Below are 23,482 nucleotides of genomic sequence, written 5' to 3' on the forward strand. Positions count from 1 at the left end.
TAGATGACCTGCCCATCCTTAGGAAGGCTGGGTTCAGTTTCTGTCTCTGATACTAGTTGTGTGACTCTGGGCAAGACTCTAAGCATAGGGCCCCAGGCACCTCTCTAAGATTCTAAATTCCATTCTAGCTATGAGAGGAGTTCCGTCCTGTGACAATATCCCAAGGCTAAACTAAGGATGGAGAAAATTTCAGCAGGCAGAAATAGGAGAATATTACACTTGTCTGTGCCCTCAAAGAAATAAAGGGGGGAAATAACATCAATATAGAGAAATTAAAAAAAAATTTATCTGGAGCTGGAATTTCATTGATAAATGGTGGTGGTCTCCAAAGTGGAAGGGTAGGCCTTTAAGAGGAGCATAGAATATTCCAAGCCCCAAGGAGTGTGCGATCCTTCAGACTTTGGAAAGATGATTGGCATCCTGTCCAGTGCTTTAGAACTAATTCTGGACTTGCCTCTAACAGAACTATTCCATCCCCTTCATTATTCCCACACTGTGGATATATATTCAAAGGATGAACAACCACGGATAGGGCTAAATTACATTATCCTTCTTTTTAGGAAGCATTTAGTGCCACAGTGTATAGAGTACTAGATCTAGAGTTAGGAAGTTATTGGTCATTTAGTTTTCAATCATGTCCTACTCTTCATGACCCCATTTGGAGTTTTCTTGGCAAAGATATTGGAGTGGTTCACCATTTCTTTCTTCTCATTTTACAGATGAGGAAACTGAGGCGAACTTTAAGTGATTTGTCCAGGATCACACAGCTAGAAGTGTCTGAGGCCAGATTATACTCAGAAGATACATTTTCCTGACTCTATATCATTGTGCCATAGAGTCAGAAAGACCTGAGTTCAAATACAGCCTAGGCAAATCACTTAAAGTTTGCCTGTTTCCTAAACTGCAAAAGGAGAATAATAATAGCATCTCCCTTGCATGGCTATTGTCAGCTTCAAATGAGATAATATTTGTTAAAGCACTTAGCACAGTGTCTGACACACAGGAGGCACTTTTAAAAAATGCTTATTCCCTTATTTCCTTTTCCCAAACCCACTCTACTTCCATCCACCATCTTTCCAGAATCCTTCTCCTTGCCTTGTCATGAAACTGAAACTATTCTTTTCAAAGTCGCTTATGATCTCTAATTTGCCAAATTTGGTCTTTTCTGCATCCCCATCCTTGACCTCTTGAAGCATTTAATGCTATTTGCCATTCTTCCTTCCTGGATACTTCCTGTTTCCTCTTTGGGTTTTTGTGACACTGCTTTCTCCCCTTTCTCTTTCTGCCTCTTCTATCTCCCTTTCGTTTCCTTTGCTGGACCACCAACCATATCCTATTTTCTGATGGTTGGTATTCTCTAAGGTCTTGGCCACTCCTCTCTTCTCACTGCCTCTCATTCAGTTAACCCCTCATCACACAGGGGTTTAAGTATCATCTGTATGGAAGCCTGAACCTTTTCCCCAAACTCCTGACTCATAGTACTGACTGTCCATTATGGGTCATTGCAAATTTGAGGTTTCATAGACATCTCAAAATCAGCATGCCCCAAAGTTAACTAATTAAACCTTTTGTCCCCAAACTCTCTCATCTTCTGACTTTCCTTATTTTTATCAAGGATATCACTACCCTTCCAGTCACCCAGGTTTAAAACTTCAGTGTTCTTGAATCTTCACTTTCCTTCACAATTTCTAAATTTTGCCATTTCCATACCCATCATATATCTCATGTCTACTTAAGTAGCTTCCATTTTATCACCCTCCACCAGGACTATTACAGTATTCTCCTAATTGATCTCCTTTCCTCATCTCACCCCTCTCTAATTTGTCCTGTAGATAGTTCTTTAAGTGATTTCCCCAAAGCAGAGATCTAACTCAGTAATCCCTATTGATTCTAAGATAAAATATAATTTCATATTTATCTCATCTCTTTATTATTATTATTATTTCTTTAGTGATCTCCACACACATTGATTATGATAAAATTGCTTTTCATTGACCACCACTTAAGGCATAAGGCATAATTCTCTTTGAATTAATGAAGAAATATTTTCCCTATAGACATTTGGTCCCCTCATTCAGTTCTAAAATTGTGTGTGTGCGCGCGCACATATATGTACTTGACCAGTCCAAAGGTGGTAGGAACGAGGGAGGGAAGGAACCATTTGGAATATTATCTTGTAGCATTATCTATAGGCTGACAGAATCTTTCTGGAAGATATTAGAACTGCAGGGAATATGGAAGTTTAGGGCTTTTGCAAGTGAAGGAAGGAAATAAAGAAAATAAGCAAGTGCTGGTGTGCTATGCTTGAGGCATTGTGCTAAGTTGCATTGCAAATATTATCTCCCTAGATCATCATAACAACCCTGAAAGGTATGTGTTATTATTCCCATTTTACAGGTGATAAACTGAAGAGGTTAATTGACTTGCCTAAAGTTATATAATTAGTAAGTGTTGATCTCAGGTCATCCTGAATCCATGCCCAATGCTAACCTTGAAGTATTGAAGTAATAAATAACTATCTTGGAGAACAAAGGAGAGAACAAAATGATGGAAGGAATAAAGTTAAGTAGGAGGCTATTCAGAATAGCACAATTTTAGATTTCAGAGCAACAGGCCAGGGTTATTTCTTCCCTCCCCCTAAAGAACATAAGCTGCCCTACAGTGGCTGGGTGACATGAAGGAATCCAATTTGGGGTCACTTCCTTCCCTGGAAACATTAAAACTTAAAGACTGGTTCTAGAAGGCAGCTAATTCCCTATCCTCCCTACAAGGAACTGAGGCGTTCTCTATTCTAAGGAGCACAAGGAGTGGAAGAGATCCTTCAGCTCACCAAGGAGAGTGGTTTCTTTCAGGAGCTTTTGGGAAAAGCAGAACACTGAGGAAAATGCTGACAAAATAGAATACAACCAAAGATGATCAGGATAACTGAAGACTTGAAAACTACTTCCTGTGAGAAATAGTTCTCACTAGGGAATCTAGAAGTTCAGAGAAACACCATGACTTGCCTAATTTCACACAGCTAGTTTTAGAGACAGGATTTGAATCCAACTCCCTTGATTTAGTCTGCCCTAAGATCAAAGGTATTATCTTAGAGATCATTGAATCCCTCATTTCACAGATGAAGAACTGAAGCACAGATAGGTAAAGTGATTTGTCCAGTGTTAAGGAAACTAGGCTGTTTAGTTTGGAAAAAAAAAAAAGGTTTGGGATGAGGGTATATCTAAATATTTATTTAAAAACTATCAAGTAGATTTCTTCCTTTTCCCAGAAGGTAGATCTCAAACTAGTGGCTTCGTAGATCCTGGGAAACCGATTTTAACTTAATAAATATTGAAGGACTTTCTAGTAATTCAATTGTCTAAAGATGGAATGATCTGCCTTGTGAGATCTCTATAAACTAGAGACAAGGTTCGATGACAAGGTTGGATGATTGAATTTCCTCATTTCTGTCATAATAACTGAACTGAAACTGAAAAAGTTCAAATAGAGTCTAGGATATAAGAAAGGGAATTCCAATTTTGGTAGAAATTGGAAGAGATGACCTACAGGGTCCACCCAACTCTCCATGGTTTCATGATTTTCTCTCCAGATAGGGGCCAAAAATCCAAACAAGCCCTAAATTATGAGAATTATAGATCGTTAGAAATGGAAAGAACCATACTGACCATCTGGTATAGCCTCTTTATTTTTACATTTATTTTATTTTACATTTGAGGAAACTGAAGATTAGAGAGAGGAAGTGATTTACCCCAAATCACACAGCTATTTAATCGTAAAAACCAAAACTAACATTCAGATCTCCTGACTCTTGCTCTGGTGCTTTTCCAACCACAGGATAGCAGAAGGAGCTTGTTGAAAAGCTATTTGCCTTTTCAGGGAAGGCAATAGAGGACATGGAAGAGGAATACTAATGGGAGGGTGGACCTTTGGCTGGCAGATAGAGGGAAGATGTATCATATTTTTTGTCTTTTTTTTTTGTTGTTGTTGTTACATTTGAGTTCCAAACTGTTTCTTCCTTCTCTCCCAACCCTACACTAAAGGACAAATATACAATATATAATTTTATATACTAGTTATTTCTCTGGAGGTGGATATCATCTTCTTTCATAGGTCCTTTGTAGATGATTTGAATGTTCACATAACTCAGAATAGCATATACTTTTATATTTACTCTGCAAATAATATTGCTGTTCTTGTACACAATGTTTTCTTGGCTCTGCTCACTTCATTCCATTATTTCATGTCTTTCTATATTTTCCTAAAATCAACTTGTCCATCATTTCTTTTTTTTTAAATTGATTTAAATTTTTCCTTTGACATTCTTAAAAAATTTACTTCTGTAAGGTTTTGATTTCTATTTATTTCTTCCTCCCTCCCTTCTCTCCTCCTCAAGATGGCAAGCAATTTAATATAGGTTAAATATGTACAATCATATTAGACATATTTCTAGATTAGTCATATTGTGAAAGAAGAATCAAACCAAAAGGAAAAAGCTCATTAATGGCTCATTATTTGTTAGCACAGTAGCATTTTATCACAATCTTATATACCATAACTTAATTCAGCCATTCCCCAACTGATGAGTATTTCCTCAATTTCCAACTCCTTTCCACCATTAAAGAGAGCTGCTATAAATGTTAGAACATATAGCTTCTTTTCCTTTTTCTCTGGGAAAGAGCTCTAATAGTTATATTGCTAAGTCCAAGGATCTACACAGTTTTATAACTGTGGGGGCATGATTACAGATTCCACCAGCAGTGTGTTAGTGTCCCAATTTTTCTATGTCCTCTCCAACATTTGTCATTTTTTCCACCTATCATTTTAGTCAATCTGATAGATGTGAGGAAGTACCTCAAAATTTTTCTAATCTGCATTTCTGTAAACAATAATGAGTTGGGACATTTTTTTTCATATAAATAAATATAGATCTGATTTTTTCTCCCAAAAACTGCCTATTCATGTCTCTTGAGCATTTATCAATTGTATGTTCATTTTTTAATTATTAAAACTTGGACTTGAATTCTACCTGATGAATCTCACTGATTTTAGAAGGTTCCTGCAGTGATGAAAATCCTAACCATCATGTCTGCCCATCCTATGCTGTACTACTGGGCCTAATTCATTGCCCCTCTATACTATCTTCAACCAAATGCATATTACAATTTAGGCAATCTGATGCATTTGTTCTTTACTATGTGGATGTTCAGGGCAAACTTTTGAGTGGTTAAAGACTCCTTCCAGCATACTCTACAATATTTCCATTCTGTTTTTCCTCCTAAATTTATTATTTAGTTTTAACATTCTTTTTTTTAATTTAAGTTTCAAATTCTCTCTTCCTGCCACCCTTCCTCCACCTAGTGAGAAGACAAGACATATATCAATTATACATATGAAATCATGCAAAACATTTTCATATTAACAGTGTTGGGGGAAAAAAAAACAAGAAAAATTGAGATCAATTTGCATTCAGGATTCATCAATTCTTTCTCTGTAGGTGGATAGCATTTTTCATTATGAGTCCTTTGTAATTGTCTTAGATCTTATATTGTTCACAGTAGCTACGTCTTCCACGATGTTCCCTTCCTTGATTATGGCTAGCACAATGAGGGCTTGATGCAGCCAGTCCAATAACATATGTAAACAGAATTAATTGGGGGATATAATCCACTTGCAGGGAATCTCCTTGATCACCGTGGCAGGCAATTACCTTTGGCAAGCACACATTTCCTTGTTTTATGTTTCTTCAGGTGTTTGTAATAGGTGTAATCATTAAATAGGGTTTTTTGGGTTTGTTTTATTTTAAATTGTCAAATTCTTGAGAACAGAGACTGTCTTTTGCTTTCTTTGTATCACCAGCACATAGCACAGGGATGGCATATGGTAGATATTTAATAAATGCTGGCTGATTAATTGAATACTGAATGATTCTTATGTATAAACGGCAAACTTTTTGGGAGAGAAAGAGCCCTTAGGTTGGCATTTGGCTTAGTAAACCAAATGTTTGTGTTGTGGTACTTTGTGCTTTCCTCAGTATCTAGCAAAGTGCTTTGCACACATGTTTATTGAATGAATAAGTAATGAGACACAAACCATACTATTCAATCCAGAATGAAATTCTTTTTCCTCATGACTCATTTCTGAAGCTTCATGAGAATTGCTTTCAAGGCTAGTATGACCTTCTATCAATTCATTCAAGGGGCTCTTAAGGAGCTTCTATATTCTAAAATAAAGCTTGGGATTCTAGGAAAATGCTATCAACTGAAAAAGGGAACATTATATTCTCATCATGATAAGCTGAGACTTGGGGTCCTTGTGCTATTGATTTGATCTAACTGACAACTTTTGTATCAGTTACTCTTTCCTGAAACTGTCTGAACTTTTAATGAAATCTCCAACTCCTGAAGGGAAGTTTCTTGAAGGGAAAACCAAACCATTTAAGAAATTGGATAGCTATGTCTTTTCCCTTTTCAGTCTTTGCTATATCCCTTCCTGGGGTGTTCTCTTCTTTTTCTATAATATATGATGGTTCTCTCTGGGAGCAGGTTTCTTGGGGAGGTTTTCTGGAGGTAGCCTTAGTTTTCATTTAACATATAGTCACTTCAAATACAGCCAGGCGTTAAAATCCAGTCCTTTATTGTGTCCTTCAAAGTCTTGAGCTTCAGCCCCTAGCTCTCTCTGAACGTCTCCAGCCAGCACAAAGGTGGAATATGGAATGACTCTGTCTCCGCCTCCGAGATGGGCTTCTGGGCTTCTGTGTCTGGCACTGAGAACTTCTTGCTTATATGCCGTACACTGAGTACACACCAATCATTATATCACTGGGAAACCATTATTTGTTGTAGGATTAAATCAATTCTAAGCTAAATTTAAACATTGTCGCCTCAATTCCACTTAGTACCTTGTTTCAAGTTCTGGCCCATAACATCTCCTTGTAGGATCAGATCAATCATACTGAACCATGTTAAATTAGATAATTATTGTCTCTATCAATCCTAGTGACTTTGATACTTTGTAAGGATTCCAACACCTTCCAGAGAGCCTGGCTCTGTGGCTATACCTTTATACAAATGGACATTTCAGATCTGCTAGAAAGTATACCGACCTTCTCTATGTCACGTTAGGCAAATAATTTTCTTGGTTCCTCTTTTCGTAGAACTGGAGATTGTAGAATTAATCACCATATATGGAAATGTTGTTCTTAGCTTACAACTAGTAATAATAACAGTTGCAGTTTTAAAGCTTTCTAAGATTTACAAAGCATTTTCCTCATGACAGCTTTCTGAGGTAGGGAGCAAAAGTGCTATAATTCACATTTTACAATTGTTGGAACTGAAGCTTAAAGAGGTAATGATTTGTTCTTAGTAATATTAGATCTAGTATTCCCAATCAGGTCTACTGATTTCAAGTCTAATAGAAACACAGAATCATTTAGCTGGAAGAGATCTCAAAGGCCATCCACAATTAGAGAATTGGGTTCATTTCTAGCTACCACATTTAAAAGGGATATTGACAAGGTGGCCATGAGATGGCCATGACTAGAGGAACTAGGATGTTGAGGGTCAGGAAGTAATGGATCCATTGAAAGAACTGAGCATATTTAATCTGGAGAAGAGAAAACCCTATGAGGGTAGATATTGGGAAAAGGAATAGAAAGCTGTCTTTAACTATCTGAAGGGCTGTTGTGTGGGAGAGAAATTAGACTTACTCTTCTTGGCCCAAGAAGGTAAAAGTAGGGAAATGGGCAGAGGTTATGAGATATATAGAAATTTAAGTGAATGATTAGTCAAATTCACTTCTAGGTTTTGGGGTTTTTTTAATTAGCACTGGGACTAGTTAAAGACTGACAATTCATATTCTTTTCCTTGAGTGTTCTTGTGGCAAAGAGAAATAATAATTCACATTTATGAAGCATTTTAAGATTTGCAAAGGGATTTGCATACATTATTTCCCTTAATCCTAACAAGGTGCAATAGGTAGCATTATTGTTATTGTCAGTCATTTTAGTCATATTCTACTTTTTGTGACCCCTTTTTTGGAGTTTTCTTGGCAAAGATACTAGAATGATTTGCCATTTCCACATCTAGCTCATTTTTTAGATTTACTATTAATTAAAAACCTACTAAGCAGAACATTTAATTAATTGGAACTTTTCTTCTACCCTTTTTAGAGGAAAACAATTCCTCCCACAGAACAGGTGGGTAGCACAGTGAAGAAAGTGCTGGGATTCGAATTAGAAGACCTGAGTTCTAACGTGGTCTCAAATACTTAATAGCTGTGTGACTCTGGGAAAGTCATTTAATTTCTGTTTGCCTCAGTTTCCTTATCTGTAAAAAAAATAATAAAAAAACCTCCAGGGTTGCTGTTGGGATGGAATATTGTTTAAAGTACTTAGTGCAAGTAGGTACTTACAAATGTTTATTAATTAAGATCTCAGAAAAGTTCTTAAGTGTCTAAGATTTTATGCCCATTTGAGAAGTTTCTATTGTAAACAATGTGACCCCATGCTTAACATGCTCTACAAAATTGTCATTTGTCAGACAAGTTTTCTCCAGTTGATCTAAGACTTTAATCAGTTTCCTTATGTTCCCCTAGCATCTTACCAAAGACAGTGTTGTCATCAAGGAACACTAAAGCTTCCAGATAATTCATGTTTCCATCCATTTTCTCCATCAGACTTTGGAAAATTGCTCATGCCCCAGAGAGAACTTGGAATATGCTCTCAAATTGTTAAAATTCCAGCTAAATAGATGAAAGACATCTTCCAGTCTTCCTCAGACACTAAATCTGGTAATAGCCACTACACAAGTCCAAGGTTGAAAATCCCTGGTTGCCTTGGAGACAATCCAAGTCATCTTGCATTCATGTCACATAGTGTTCTGGACTCTTTAGTTCTTTTATTCAGAGTTGAGTAATCAACACACATTTTCTTAGGACCACCACTAAGGGTCGTGTATAAGGGCTCTGGATTCTGTGATGATGGCTTTCACCAGCATTTCTTTGAGATAGTTTCTGAGATCTTCCATTATAGACAAAAGAATCTTCCTAGCTCTTTCTCTGAATGGTCCAGAATGAGTGGGTGGGATTCTTTGAGTGGTACCTCGAACATACTTGCGCAATCAGAATGCACCCATCCTCTTGCTGAGTTCCAGCCCCAACCTAGGCTTCTATACTTGTGATAATGGGAATCTCCAAATGGGAGATCCTCAGGATCTAGTGCAGAGAGGAGACAATTGGAGCTCCTGGGATATTCACTGGAACCTCTTGCCTCTATCTGCTTATAAATTCTTCACAGTCTGCATGAATGGTCAAAGTGTACAGGTACCAGTTTATCTCTGGCAGTGTCTGGCTAGATTTTTGAAGAATAGAATCAATTCCAATCAATGTTGACATTATGATGAGTGTTGGAAGGTTTGGATGAACCAGAGCCGAATGTCCATTTTTCTGATTATACCTAGATATATCTATACCTAGATATATCCCATGTTTGAATAGTCTTCTTCATTCAAGCCACCCAATCCAAGCCCTGTTGTAGGCTTTAAAGACATTTTACCCAAATACCAGTCATAAAAGGGTTAGAAAGGATGGCAACTTGAGATCTATCATTGTCCAGAGCATTGTAAGCCAAATTCTCAATTTTTAATCATCACCACTGCACAATGTCCCATAAACCAATAAAGAACTGATGATGAGGTCAGTGTGGCTGTCCTTGTCAAAAACTGATATGAGGTGCAGATTCAACTCACAGAGCAAGAACAAACTGGTAGCCAACCTGTCATGGCTGCCAGCCCAGGTATATTTACACAAGTTGTAAATAGTTAGCCAATACCAAGTACTGTTCAGTTATAAGATCTGAAAAACCAGTCAGTGACAAGAGAACTATACCTTTCAGACTAATCACTAGGTTAGTGCAAGATGTAGTATTAAATATTAAGGCAAAAATACTAGAGATTGTCCTTATGAAATATGAATTATTGCATGCTTGAATTTTCTTTTTAAAAATTAGGCTTTTGTATTCATTTGACTTGTTTTTTGAATTAGGTTCCTGCCATAGGATTGTCTATTTATTAATTGTGTTGCATATATGCTGCTGCTTATGGTTAAGCAGTATTTTATATGAAGGCCTATTACTTAGTGTCCTTGTCAAAACTTTGCTTTCTTAGACACATCTGTTGCTTTGGATTGACTCCTGTGAGTGATGGATGGGCATGTACTTTTGAAATGTGCATGTGTCAGGTATGTTGTCCTTGTCATCTTTTCAGGTGATGCTCTATAAAGTGCCACAGCTACAGCATGTACTGCTAATGTGCCTTTGTTTATTCCAGTTTCACTAATACTGAAAGTTGGGTATTGGTGCTCAAGGAGAATCACTCCTATTATATTGAAGGGCTAATGCTTGTATTTATATTGTACAATTACAGGTTTTGAACTTATTCCAGTTCATCTTTGCAAGGGAATGCAAAAAAAAAAATTGACTCAGGGGAAAAGTGTAACCAGAATCCTAAAGCCCATTAGTATGGAACTCTTTCATCATCTGTAGAGATCTATGTCCCATGCCTGTGTGAGGATTAGAGAGAGTGAGAGAGGAGAGAGACGGACTTCTCTTTCTGGAGTCTCTTCGATCTCTTAAGTTTCTTTACTTCAGGTGCTCCTGGTTTTGAGATAGAAAATGGATGCTGCTAATCCCACTTTAAATTGCTGGGGGAAAAAACATTCTGGAAGAAACTTATATGAAAGGAATTAATGTCATATCCCTGTCCCCAACCTGCTATGCTCAAAGACTTCAAGGAATTTTCCCTTTAGTGATATCTGGGACTACCTTGATTGAGCTGAGTTGTCTTGCTCCCAAGTGGAGAGTTCCTTCACTCTTTGTTCTCTGGTATTTTGTTGTTGAGTTGTTTTTCAATTATGTCCAATTCTCCTTGATCCCATTTGAGATTTTCTTGACAAAGATGCTGGAGTGGTTTGCCATTTCTCTCTCCAGTTCATTATTTATATGAGGAAACTGACTTCAGGTCAGATGCTTTTTCCACGGTGCCATTTAATTATCCTTACTGTTTGTAATATTTTCTATGTTAGGATTCTTACAAGGACTAAGTCAGTAGAATTGATAGAGACAATAATTATCTAATTTAGCATGGTTCAGTGTGATTGATCTGATCCTACAAGGAAATGTTATGGGCCAGAATTTGAAACAAGGTACTAAGTGGAATTGAGGAGACAATGGTTAAATCTAGTTTAGCATTGATTTAATCCTACAACAAATAATGGTTTCCTAGTCTTTCACTAATGATTGGTATGTACTCAGTGTATGGCATATAAGCAAGAAGCTTTCAGACCAGGAGGACAAGCCCACTAGAGACAGAAGCCCACTAGAAGCTCTGAGCCTCAGCCAGGATTCAGTTGAGGAGATGCACAAACCAGAGAAGGCAGCTCAAGCTCTTGGAACCAAGGAGAGAGATGGGCCTCTATTAAAGCTAACCGGGCCCCAGGAAAAGAGACAAGACTTTGAAGGAGAAAATAAAGGATTTGGACTTTAACTCCTGGCTGCATTTGGGGGGGATTACACTGAACTGAAACTAAAGCTCCCTCAGAGAGCCCCCCAAGAAACTTGTTCTCAGAGAACATTATATTTTTAGAGAAGAACATTACATTTCTGCTATATATACTTTCTTTACTTTCTGTTTTTGTTGTTGAATTGGATAAATGAGTTTCTTTGTCTAAGAAAATTTGGATTCTTATATTTTATAAAGATTCTCAACATTATAAGGGGCATCATTCTCTAAGTAGATGTAAGGCCAGAGTTGAAGTAGAAATGCAAGAAATTATTATTATAATGAAGGCTAAAATAAATAGAGATTTTTAGTTAACTTTCAAGTTATTCAGACAATTAAATGCTCCAAGAATCTAGCAGTCAACAGAGGTTTTTATATTTCCTTCTACTGCTTTACTTCATTCTAATTCCTTCCCTGGCTCCTGAGAAATGCAGGATACTCTCATGGTTACTTCCCACTTCCCAAAAGAGAGTCCCGGATATCAATGAAGGGAACATTCTGTGAACTCTTTAAGTACAACAAGGTGGGGACAGGGATATGGCATTAGTTCTTTCTTCCAGAATGTTATTTCCCTCCATCAACCAAAGTGAGATTGACATCATCCATCTTCTTTCTCAAAGCTGCAAGCCAGAAGCACCTGAAGAACCTAGAGGAAAAACACTTTTCTCATCTTCCCTCACTGACCAGGTTCCCTACCTGCCTCCCAAGAAGGATCATGCTTTGGATGATAACTGATTTTTGTTCCATGTTATTATCAGATTATTTCTAGCAAACACCCAAGTAGAAATATAAAAATTAATGTTACTGAAGATCTGCTAAAGGACCCAAAAGGACCACATTGCTACTGTCCATGTTATTTTTCCCCACAGTATTTTATGAGGGTCTTGGAAGGAAGAAGTAAGCTTCCTCCTTTACTTAAGCCTCAGTGTCTAGGCCAAAGGACCATTTGATAGATGAGGCCAATTTAAAACACAATGTAAAAGGGTGATACTAGAAGCAATTAGGACAAGGAATAGTCTACTTCTCAGATCTGTGGAAAAGAAAGGAATTTATGGCCAAAGAGGAATTCAAGAACATTATGAAATGCAAAGTGGATAACTTTGATTATACTAAATTAAAAAAGGTTTTGTATGAATTAGGAGAAAAATATGGAACACAAGATTTTTCAAGGATGAATATTGAAAACTATCTTTGCATGTACTTTGAAAATAAAAAAAAAAACTTGTAATTTTACAAAACACAATGTAGGATTCAAGTCCCTTAAGATAAAGTTCTTACCTTCTTTGTGATGGATTCTAGAGAGCTGGTTCTGAGGTCAGGGAGAGCTGGGTTCAAGCCTGGCCTTGAACACTTACTAGCTGTATGACTCTGGGCAAGTTATTCTACTTCTATTTGCCTCAGTTTCTTCAACTGTAAAAGGGGGATGATAATAACTCCTAACAGAGTTGTTGTTAAGATCAAGTAAGATAATATTTATAAGGCATGTAACATAGTTGTTTTTCAGTCATTCCAACTCTTCATGATCCCATTTGGGGTTTTCTTGGCAAAGTTACTGTAATCATTTGCCATTTCCTTTTCCAATTTATTTTACAGATGAGGAAATTGAGACAAATAGGGTTAAATGACTTGCCCAGGGTCACACAGCTAGTAAGTGTCTGAGGCTGTATTGAATCAGGAAGATGAGTCTTCCTAACTCCAGCTTAACATTCTATCCATTTCATCATTTAGCCCAGTGCCTAGGACTTAAGTACTTAACAAATCTTTGGTCCCCTTTCCCGTTTATCAAAGCAATAATGGCAATGTTCCCATATTCTAGAGGAGAAGCAAGACCTGAAATTAAAATATGACTTCTAATTAGGATCATAGTTGAGGGCCTCTTGCTTAGTCACTCTGGGATTTCTTTTCTAAGCACAAAGAGCATCAATCAGCCAACATGTAGTATTTTAGAGCATTCTCAAGCTTTCTAGTATTTTAGAGCATTCTCAAACTTTCCAGTATCTTTTGAAGCAGCAATACCACTATTAGGTCTGTATTCCAAAGAGATCAAAATATGTACAAAAATATTTTTAGCAACTCTTTTTTTGTGATATAAAAGAATTATAAATCATGAGGGTGCCAATTAATTGGAGAATGACTGAACAAATTATGCTATATGATTATGATAAGAGTACTATTGTGCTATAAGAAATGATGAAAGGACTTTACATGAACAGATGTTCTTCTGGTTCTGCTCACTTCACTTTACATGAACAGATGTAAAGTGAAGTGAGCAGAACCAGAAGAACACTGTATGCAACATAGTAACAATAATCAACCGTGAAAGATTTAGCTACTCTGATGAATACATGATAATTCCATGTATTCCATGTATTCCATGGTAATTCCAAAGGAGTCATGATGAAAAATGCTACTTTCAGAAAGAACTGTTGAACTTTGAGTGCAGATTGAAGCATTTTTTCACTTTCTCTTTTCTTTTTTTAAGAAATATGACTAATTTGAAAATGTTTTATATGAGTTTGTACATGTAATTGATATCATATTGCTTGCCTCCTCAGTGATTAGGGGAAGGGCTGAAGGAAGGGAAAAAATTGGAAACTCAAAATATAAAAAATGAGTATTATGAAAAATAATTAAGGTTCCAGTTTTTATTTAAATTGCATTTTTAGAAGGTGGTGAGTGATGGATAATTTGTTCCTAAGTTCACATAAAATTGTAAGATCGCACTCTGAAAGAGAATTGAGTCAATCTTGTCTGACCCCTTCATTTTACAATTTAGAAAACAGATCTAAAAAGATGAAGTGATTTACACAAATAATAAATAACATATCAGATTTGAAATCATCTACTCTTGACTCAAACCTAATACTCTCTCCATTGTAACCTAGTGAACATCACCAAAGAGAGGGCTCTTCCATAATAACATCAGTCAGGATTTAAGCCACTTCTGGGACTTTTCTGAGAAGGGCTACAGATGATGGTTACAAACTTGGTTTTTAATGACTTAATTAATGCTCATAAATTATTTTTAAAGTTCATTAAGCTTAATGTTTGTCACGAACTTTATTATGTCATGAAATTGTTAAGTATAATTCACTTTTTTATTTTTATTTTTTCACATTTTTTAAGTCTGAACTTCAACAACAACTAAACATTTCAGTATACACAATAGAGTAAAAAAGAGAGGGTTGTATGTGAAGTTGTGTTTCTCTGTTATATACAAACAAATTTACTATGTTACTCTCAAATCTGCCCTTCTTGCTCATGATTTTTTCTGCCTTTCATTCTATTATCTTCTGTGCATTTAAAAAAGTTTCTATTTCTGTTTTCAATTTTTGGGGGAGGGGAGTGAATAATTCTTCCCCTAGCTTCCCTCTTTTTGCCTTCTCCCCTTCAAAACTGGGGGAAAAAACCATCATTAACAAATCGGCCTGGTCAAACAAGACAAATCCCAAATTTGCAGTGTCCAAAAATGTATTTCTCATTCTATACCTTGAATCCATCAACTTTCTATCTGGGAGGTTGATAGCATTGGTCATCATGAATCCTATGGAATTATGGTTGACCACAGGAGCCTCATTGTCTTTCAAAAAAAAATTTTTTTTTTACAATATTGTTCTTCTGCTCATTTCTGTGTATTAGTTAATACAAGTCTTCCCAAGTCTCTCTGAAATAATATTCCACCACATTCACTTACTAGCATTTGTCCAGCTGTTCCCCGTGAATAGATACCCCTCCTAATTCACCACAAAAGAACATAATTATTTTTGTATACACAGATCCTTTCTCCCTATTTCTTTGATCTCTTCATAGTATAGAGCCAGTACTGGTATTTGTACATTGAAAAGGTATGCTCAATTTAATCACTTCGCGCAGGGTTCCAGATCACTTTCCAGAATGTGCGGCTTCCTCAAACATGTGTCTGAATGCCTCTGTACGCATGTGTAGTCTTTGTGCCTCCTCTGGGCCTGTTCCAGGCCCGGCACATGCCTCTGGCTGTGATGCTCCCGTGAGGAATCAGCCGGCCAGAGCCGAGGAGGGAAGGGGAAGGACGCATTTAGTGTCTTTGGGGTTGCAGGAGGAATCACCACGTGTCGGGGAATAGCGAGTACTAATCCTTCTCTGGACTTCTCTCTGTTTGGCTTTCAGGGGAATATGTTCCGGAGATAGCAACAGCCCTTGGACCATGACCGAGGGGTAACGCCGACCCCAGACTCCAAGGGAACAAAATGGGACCGCGAACAGCAGGCGACCTTTTAACTCCTTGAAGGGTACGGTGCTCCTTGGTCCAGAAGATGGGGAACATCACAACGACCAACCCCGCCACCAACTGCACCATCGACCACACCATCCACCAGACCCTGGCCCCGGTGGTGTACGTGCTGGTGCTGGCGGTGGGCTTCCCGGCCAACTGCCTCGCTCTCTACTACGGCTACCTGCAGATCAAGGCCAAGAACGAGCTGGGCGTGTACCTGTGCAACCTGACCGTGGCCGACCTGCTCTACATCTGCTCGCTGCCCTTCTGGCTCCAGTACGTGCTGCAGCACGACAACTGGCTCCACGGGGACCTGTCCTGCAAGATCTGCGGCATCCTCCTCTACGAGAACATCTACATCAGCGTGGGCTTTCTCTGCTGCATCTCCATCGACAGGTACCTGGCCGTGGCGCACCCCTTCCGCTTCCACCAGTTCCGCACGGTGAAGGCCGCCGCGGGGGTCAGCGTCGGGATCTGGGCCAAGGAGCTCCTGGCCGGGGTCATCTTCCTCATGCACACGGAGGTCATGGAGGACAAGGACCAGCACCTGGTCTGCTTTGAGCACTACCCCATCCAGCCGTGGCAGCGGAAGATCAACTACTACCGCTTCTCCGTGGGCTTCCTCTTCCCCATCTGCCTGCTCTTCTTCTCCTACTGGGGCATCCTGCGGGCCGTGCGCAGAAGCCACGGCACCCAGAAGACCAGAAAGGACCAGATCCAGAGGCTGGTGCTGAGCACCATGGTGATCTTCCTGGCCTGCTTCCTGCCCTACCACGTCCTGCTGCTCGTGCGCAGCCTCTGGGAGGACAGCTGCGAGTTCGCCAAGGAGATCTTCAACACCTACCACTTTTCCCTGCTGCTGACCAGTTTCAACTGCGTGGCCGACCCGGTGCTGTACTGCTTCGTGAGCGAGAACACCCACAGGGACCTGGCCAGGTTGCGGGCTTCCTGCTTGGGCTTCCTCACCTGCTCGGGGCTGCGGGGGTCCAAGGAGGCCTTCCCCCTGGGCAGCGCGGAAGCCTCGGGGAAAAATGAGGCCCGGAGGGAGGAGCCCGAGTTGCTAACTAAGCTCCACCCACCGTGTCCCCTCGCTTCCTCTCCCGGTCCGGGAGGGACCAGCCAAGAGGGTTAGAGTAGGACGGGGACCAGCCCAGAGCTACGAGGGATGGGATCTGTGGGCCCGAGCCATCCTTCCTCCAAATGGGTCGCTGGGGTCAGGTCTGTGTCACCGATGATAAGCTGTCCCCCTAGATAAAGCCTGAAAATTGAGTGGAGATAGGAGCCATGGACGTTGCGGCTCAGCCAGGTTCTCCACCCGACCTCCTCCCTCTGCTTGCTGTAGGAAAGCCCACTCGCGCACACCCGCCCGATAAACTCCTGGAGCTTCCCGGAGGCCTGAGAAGCTAACGGCCGCCTAGCCTGTGACTGCCCCTCCTCCTCGTCTGGGAAGGGAATTGCAACCTGTGAGACACTTTCAAAGAAAGAGAAACAGGCGTTCAAGTGTCCCTTAAAAGGGGAACCATGGGTTGGGGCGCTATGATAAAAGCAGTGTCAGGGGGATGTGGAAACAAGTTTCATGAGAGGCTGTGTTCAGCCAGCCCTCCCCAACCCGAGTGCCCAGGGTCTGAACCTCCCATATTGCCTGACTTTTTGTGTTAATGCATTGGTGTTTGAAATTAGAATTCATCTTGATTGTTTGAGGCAAAGGGAGATATGAAAAGCTATTATGATCCATTATCTCTATTAGTTCACCTAAAACAATGAGGGTATTATGATGAGAAGGATGTGGGACCTTATTAGGAATGAGGAAGTTATGATAAGGACATTGTGATGAGAAAGAAAGGTGGGGACAGCTGGATGGTGCAATGGTTAGAGCACCAGCTCTGAAGTCTGGAGGACCTGAGTTCAAAAGTAGCCTCAGACACTTAACACTTCCTGGCTGTGTGACCCGGAGCAATTGCCTCAACAAACAAAAAAGAAAGAAAGAAATGTGGTCCAGATAGCCTTCTGTGGAGAATGGGAAGGTCCTGGAAATCAGGGGATTTATTTATTGAGACATCTGGGTTGGGAAGGCATGGAGAAGAGGTTAGAGAAGTTTAATTTTTTAAGCACTAAAAAGAAACTTTTCCCAGTTGGATTTTTTTTTTTTTTAAACAAGGTTCTTGTGCTGTTGGAAAGCTAATACTAGATGAGCCCAGGTAAATACTAGGTGAATACACCAGAGTCTTCAGAAAGGCGTGAGGGGTGGGAGAGAGGGCCAAATGTATTATTCTCATTCTCTTTGTCTATGAAAAATAAATCTTAGGAGATATTAAGTCTTTAAGTATTCAAAGGGCCACCCTTAGGAATAGAGATTAGGTTCATTCTGCTTAGCTCCAAAGGACAGAACTAGGGATAAGAGGTATGTTACTTGGAAGCAGATCTAAATTCATTGTAAGGGGAAAATTTCCAAGAATTCAGGCTATCCAAAAGGAGAGTGTTTTTCCTGAAAAGGTAGTGAGTTCCCTGTTAGTGGAGATGGATCTGGATGGTCCTTGCCAGGGGTGTGCAGGCAAGTATGGTCTCTAAGGTCCCTTCCATCTTTTAGACTCTAAAACCCCAGTCCACCTATTTGTGGTCTTTCAGTTTTCTTGTTTCTGAATTCAGGGACTTCTCTCACTAGAGCATCCAGATTAAGGTTTATTAAGGACCAAGTAGAAAAGCAAGACTACACAGTTAGAATGTGTATCAGCTATGGGTTCTTTCAAGGCAGCAATGTGGGAAAGACATAAGTGTGTTTACAATTAAGATGTTGGTTTCCCCATTGGCAGCCAAACACCTGGAGGACCAGGACCCAGCCTGAGGCAGCGGGTTCAGAACTGCTGTCTCGCATACAGAGCTCGTAATGGAGGCCAAGAGAGGGGACAGTGGAGGAGGGCTCTGATTTGGTTGGCCTAGTTCTGTGCCTCACACGGAGCATCAGCTCTAGGCCGACATTGGCAATTATCTAGGATTGATTTCCCTCATCTCAGGTGCCATGATCCTCTGTCCCCTTGTCCAATGGGATGAGTCCGTGCTTTATCCAAGTCAGATTTTAAATGGCCTCTCTTTTCATCTATTACTTTTGAAACCTCCATTGGTAAGAGAGAAGAGGGTAGAAGAAGGAAAATGTTCTTCATGAGAGCTAAAACGTCCCTACCCTTCATTTCACTCATTTCATGGCATTTTGACTTCTTCCTCTCCCTTCTCTTTTCACTATGTATAAGTTGCCTATTTATGGACAAATGGTTTTCTCTTCTCCCTAAGGGAATCCTTTGAATTCTGTTCTTTCTCTGTCTGTCTCTCTTTCCCTCTCTCTGTCTGTCTCTGTATCTGTCTCTGTCTTTGTCTCTCTGTTTGTCTCTGTCTCTCTGTCTTTGTCTCTCCCTCTGTCTCTATCTCTATCTCTGTCTCACTGTCTCTCTTTGTCTCTGTGTTTATCTCTATCTCTATGTGTCTCTGGGACTCTGTCTCTCTTTGTGTGTGTATCTGTCTTTTGGTCTCTCCCCTCTGTCTCTCTCTGTCTCTGTCTCTCTCCCTATCTGTCTGTCTGTCTGTGTGTCTCTCTTTTTCTCTGGGAGGTGTTATGTTGAACTTTAAGGAATACATGATAATCAGCAGACATTATTCTTTTGGTTTTTATGTTCCTTTGCACTTACTGATCCCTTCCTCCTTCAATGTTTAAAAAGTTCCAGGATGCTGGAACTTATCCTTTGTTCTCGAAGAGGACGGACGGCATCAGGAGGATTCTATTATAGAGATATGATGAGCGTCTTCTTGGTTTAGGGGATAAAGAGCCAATCTGTGTTCAGTCATCTCTGACAATCACTGAAACGCTAGACAAGTCACCTAACTTCTCAGTGGCCCAGGTAACTCTCCAAGACTGAAAGTTATAGGGCAGGTGCTGGTCTGCAGTGGTCATCCACTACACCCACAAAATCGCTGGATACCCACCCCCCAAAAATTATCCCCTCACTTAAGGCTCCTTCCGCCACACTGATTTAGCAGGCCTCCATGAGGTGCTGTGGCAAAGACAAACAAGCATCCCCTGGAAGAGGCTCCCTTTTAAATACAATTACACCAGCCCCCAGAGAACAGATGCTGTCTGATGTCACCCCCGTCTCTATTGCCTTTGCTACTGGGTTGGGCTGGGAGAGCTCCAGCCATCGGGGTGGGACTTCAATGGAAGCTGGTCTCTTTCCTTTCTTTTTTAAGAGACACATAATGGGCTCCTCTGGGGCATCTCTGTCATAGTCCTCAGTGCCCTGTCACCTCGGAGGCCCAGTGCAAACGCTAATGATGGAGAAGGAGTGGGGGCAGGAGGAGATTTATCTCTATCATTTTCCAACTACAGTTTTCCTTCCAATCCCTCTCCTTTTCCCCAGAGAATTTATAACCATGACATGAACGATTAATCCATTAAGAAAATGAAGCACATGCCAAAACATTTTAATAATAACTGGCATTTACATGCACTTTAACATTTGCAAAATGCTTTCCATCCATTATCTCATTTGATACTAGTTACAGCTTTGTGGGGGAGGTACTGACTCTCCATGGTCCCCCGGGGGGTTTTCTTGACAGACACTGGAGTCGTTGGCCGTTTCTTTCTTCAGTGTTTTACAGATGAGGAAACTGAGGCAAACCAGTAACCTGCCCAGGCTCACCCAGCTAGGGAATGTCTGAGGTCAGATTTGAACTCAGGAAGATGAGTCTTCATGATACCCGCCCAGGTGCTCTACCCACCGCACCACCTGGCTGCCCTTTGTACAACCACATTTTATAAGTAAGGAAAATACTCCGAGCACGGGACGTGGCTGGGAAACAGCAAAGACAGAGAAGTAATGTGGTACAAATATTAGAGCTCAGGGGGAGAAGCTTTGCACTCTGACCCGATCCTGGCTGTATCCCCTGGGCCAGCAACAATGTTCTAAGATTATAAATTCCAGAAGGTACTAATCTGCTTTGGTCAAACCCTCACAAAGAACTCCCTATGGCAAAAAAAAAAAAAAAAAAAAAAATCACAAATCCGGCTTAAAAAATAATGGGGGCTCTGGATTTGAACCCAGGGTACCTTGACCTCAAGGCCAAAACTTTTCCCCTTTATTCCAAAGGTTCTCAAAATGTGGTCCCAGGAGTTGTGTCAGGGAATCTGTGAGGTCAAAATCATTTTTATAACAACTTTAAGATGTCCTAACTGGTTGTTATCATCAATAGACATAATTATTTTTAAAAGCCTTTTGGAGGAAGCTCATTATATATCAGAGTATAAAGGGATCCTGAGATGATAGTTTTAAATTCCTTGCCATGGTAATATATTTTACATGACTGATCATGTTCAAGCCTATATCACATTGCTCCCTGTTCTAGGGAGGGTGAATGTGAGAGAGGGAGAGAGAAAAATTAGGATTCAAAAAATTTGTTTAAATGAATGTTAAAAAGAGTCCCTGCCCTATGTGGACTTCTTTAGCTCTTCATAAAGAGCTTCCTGCTCACCAAAACATTCGGAGGTGCTAGATTTGGAATGGGAGCCCAGAAAGAAGCTCTCCTCAACACCCCTAAGATCTGCAGTCTGACTCCATCTAAAACTCTCACAGGACAGTGCAGTCCAGTTGAGGGAATATTGTCCCTGCCCTGGGAGGGCCTGGGTCCATATCCTGCCTTTGATGTTTACTCCTGGGCAAAGCATTTAGTGTCCCAGGAAGGACCTCGGCTTCCTCGACTACAAAAGGAGAGAGAATAGACCCGATGGCTTCTGGACTTGCTTCTAGCTTTAGTCTGGGACCATTTCCACCCCTCATCTCTGAGCTAGCTTCTGGTGATGTGCAAACTGTAGAGCAGATCTGGCCAAAATGGGCTCCAGTGGGCAGGTGTGCCTAGGATTGGGGTGGAGTGGGGCTGCCCTTCCAGCTAGTGCCCACGCTCGGCAGGCGATCTCCCAGCTCTTGTCAGACCCGTGACTGCCCAGACTGCCAGGCCCACCCTCTCCCCAACCCCTAACATGCCGGTGTGACTGGACCTTTGAGGAGGGAGGGACCCCAGCCATATTAGACCTGGAACATGCTTGCCTTCCAGTCCCAGTCGTAGAACCCAAAGCTTCCTTTAGGCCCAGCACAGGGACACCTTACTCCAAGAAGTCCTCGGGTCTCCTCACGTACTCTGCTCCTCATTACTCCAAGTATTTGTGGGTTTCTCCCGTCTGAAATTACTGTGTATATGCTTGTCTGTTTACATATTGTATCTGCCAGTAGACTCCAGGGTCCCTGACAAAAGAAATTTTGTCTTTGCATCTCCAGGCCCTACCCCAGTGCCTTGCATACAGCAGGAAGTTAATATATGCATGTCAAATTGAATTGAATGAGAGAGCTGTTATTCTCATACCCTCCCTCTGCAGGGAATTTTTCTGGGACCATAGAACTGTTGGTACTTTTGCTTTTTAGAAGGTTTTTAAAATTTTTTTTTGTTTTGAAATATTTTTCTCTCTCTCTCTTTTTTTTTTTTTTTTTTTTTGTCTTACCACCAGGAACAGATTGTGCTAAACTGAGTGTATGTTCTGTTTACTGCTGAGAGTTGTATTTTTGTACAGTTTTCTCTTTTACACCAAATATGCATGTGCTGTGCTATGTTTTTGGATTGATGCTGCTTGCAAATAAACCAGAGAAATGAAGGCTTGCCTTGTTATTGTTTGTATTTTTGCCTTATTGTATCTGCCAGACTAAACAGTTATTTATCTTTGTATCTTTCCCCAGCTCCGGGTCACACAGTGCAACCTTAATCATGTTTGTTGAATGAATGGATGTCATCTGGAAGAGCTGGGCTTGTTTCCTATGTAATCAGGGTTTCATAAGCTTCCTTTAGGCCCAGCACAGGGCACCTTACTCCAAGAAGGCTTTTCTGGAATCCTCACGTACTCTGCTCCTCATTACCCCAAGTATTAGTGTTTCCCTTCTGTAACTACTGTGTATATACTTGTCCGTTTACACCTTGTATCTACCAGTAGACTACAGAGTCCCTGCAGAAGAATTTTTTTTTGTCTATTCCAATAAAATGCAGGCTCCTTGAGGGCAGGAGCTTTCCTTTGTTTTTACTGGGCACATTGTAAGAGCTTCATAAACACTTGCTGGATTATTGATTGATTGATTGACTGATCTTCCCAAAGCTCAAACCTGACCATGTCACTAACTCCAATCCCATTCAATCAACTCCAGAGATGCCCTCTCACCTCTAGGATCACACAGCAAGTTCTCTTTTTGTTGGCAAAGCTTTGTCCCCTGGCACCCTCCTGCCTTTCCAGGGCTGCCCACCAACTTGGGACTTCTCAGTTCTTCCCCCAGAATATTCCAGGGCCTTGTCCATGGCTGACCAAGGAAGGTGGTCTGAGCGCTCCTGAAAAGCTGGAGTGTGATCTCGGGAGAGACGTCTCTTTTTCATCCCAGGATACTTGGAAGAACGGGTATGAGTGTGGGAAGTCAGGGCAGAATCACTGACCTCCATAGAAGCCATTCATTCAAGGAGTTCTGACATCTGGCAACTTTCTAGTTTCATTTCCCATTGTAAACTGGACAAATCTCTGCATTTCCCTTCCCCCTACTTATTTCATGTTTGCTCCCATCCTCACCCAGTGTGGGACAAGAGATACAGATGGAATCTCAGACCATTA

The 23,482-nt window shown here is 40.5% G+C and overlaps 1 protein-coding gene across 2 annotated transcripts in view; it reads left to right on the plus strand.

Annotated features, from left to right (window-relative positions):
- Window positions 1-22,489, plus strand: part of GPR68 (G protein-coupled receptor 68) — a 46,584-nt gene extending 24,095 nt beyond the window's left edge. For both annotated transcript variants that reach the window (XM_051977409.1, XM_051977408.1), the window contains exon 2: window positions 15,699-22,489. In XM_051977409.1, the coding sequence (XP_051833369.1) occupies window positions 15,845-16,936 (1,092 nt within the window). In that variant the 5' untranslated portion in view covers window positions 15,699-15,844 and the 3' untranslated portion in view covers window positions 16,937-22,489. The remainder of the gene's footprint in view (window positions 1-15,698) is intronic.
- Window positions 22,490-23,482: the final 993 nt, after the last annotated feature.

Source organism: Antechinus flavipes, chromosome 2 (assembly GCF_016432865.1).
Source record: "Antechinus flavipes isolate AdamAnt ecotype Samford, QLD, Australia chromosome 2, AdamAnt_v2, whole genome shotgun sequence".
Lineage (NCBI taxonomy): Eukaryota > Metazoa > Chordata > Mammalia > Dasyuromorphia > Dasyuridae > Antechinus > Antechinus flavipes.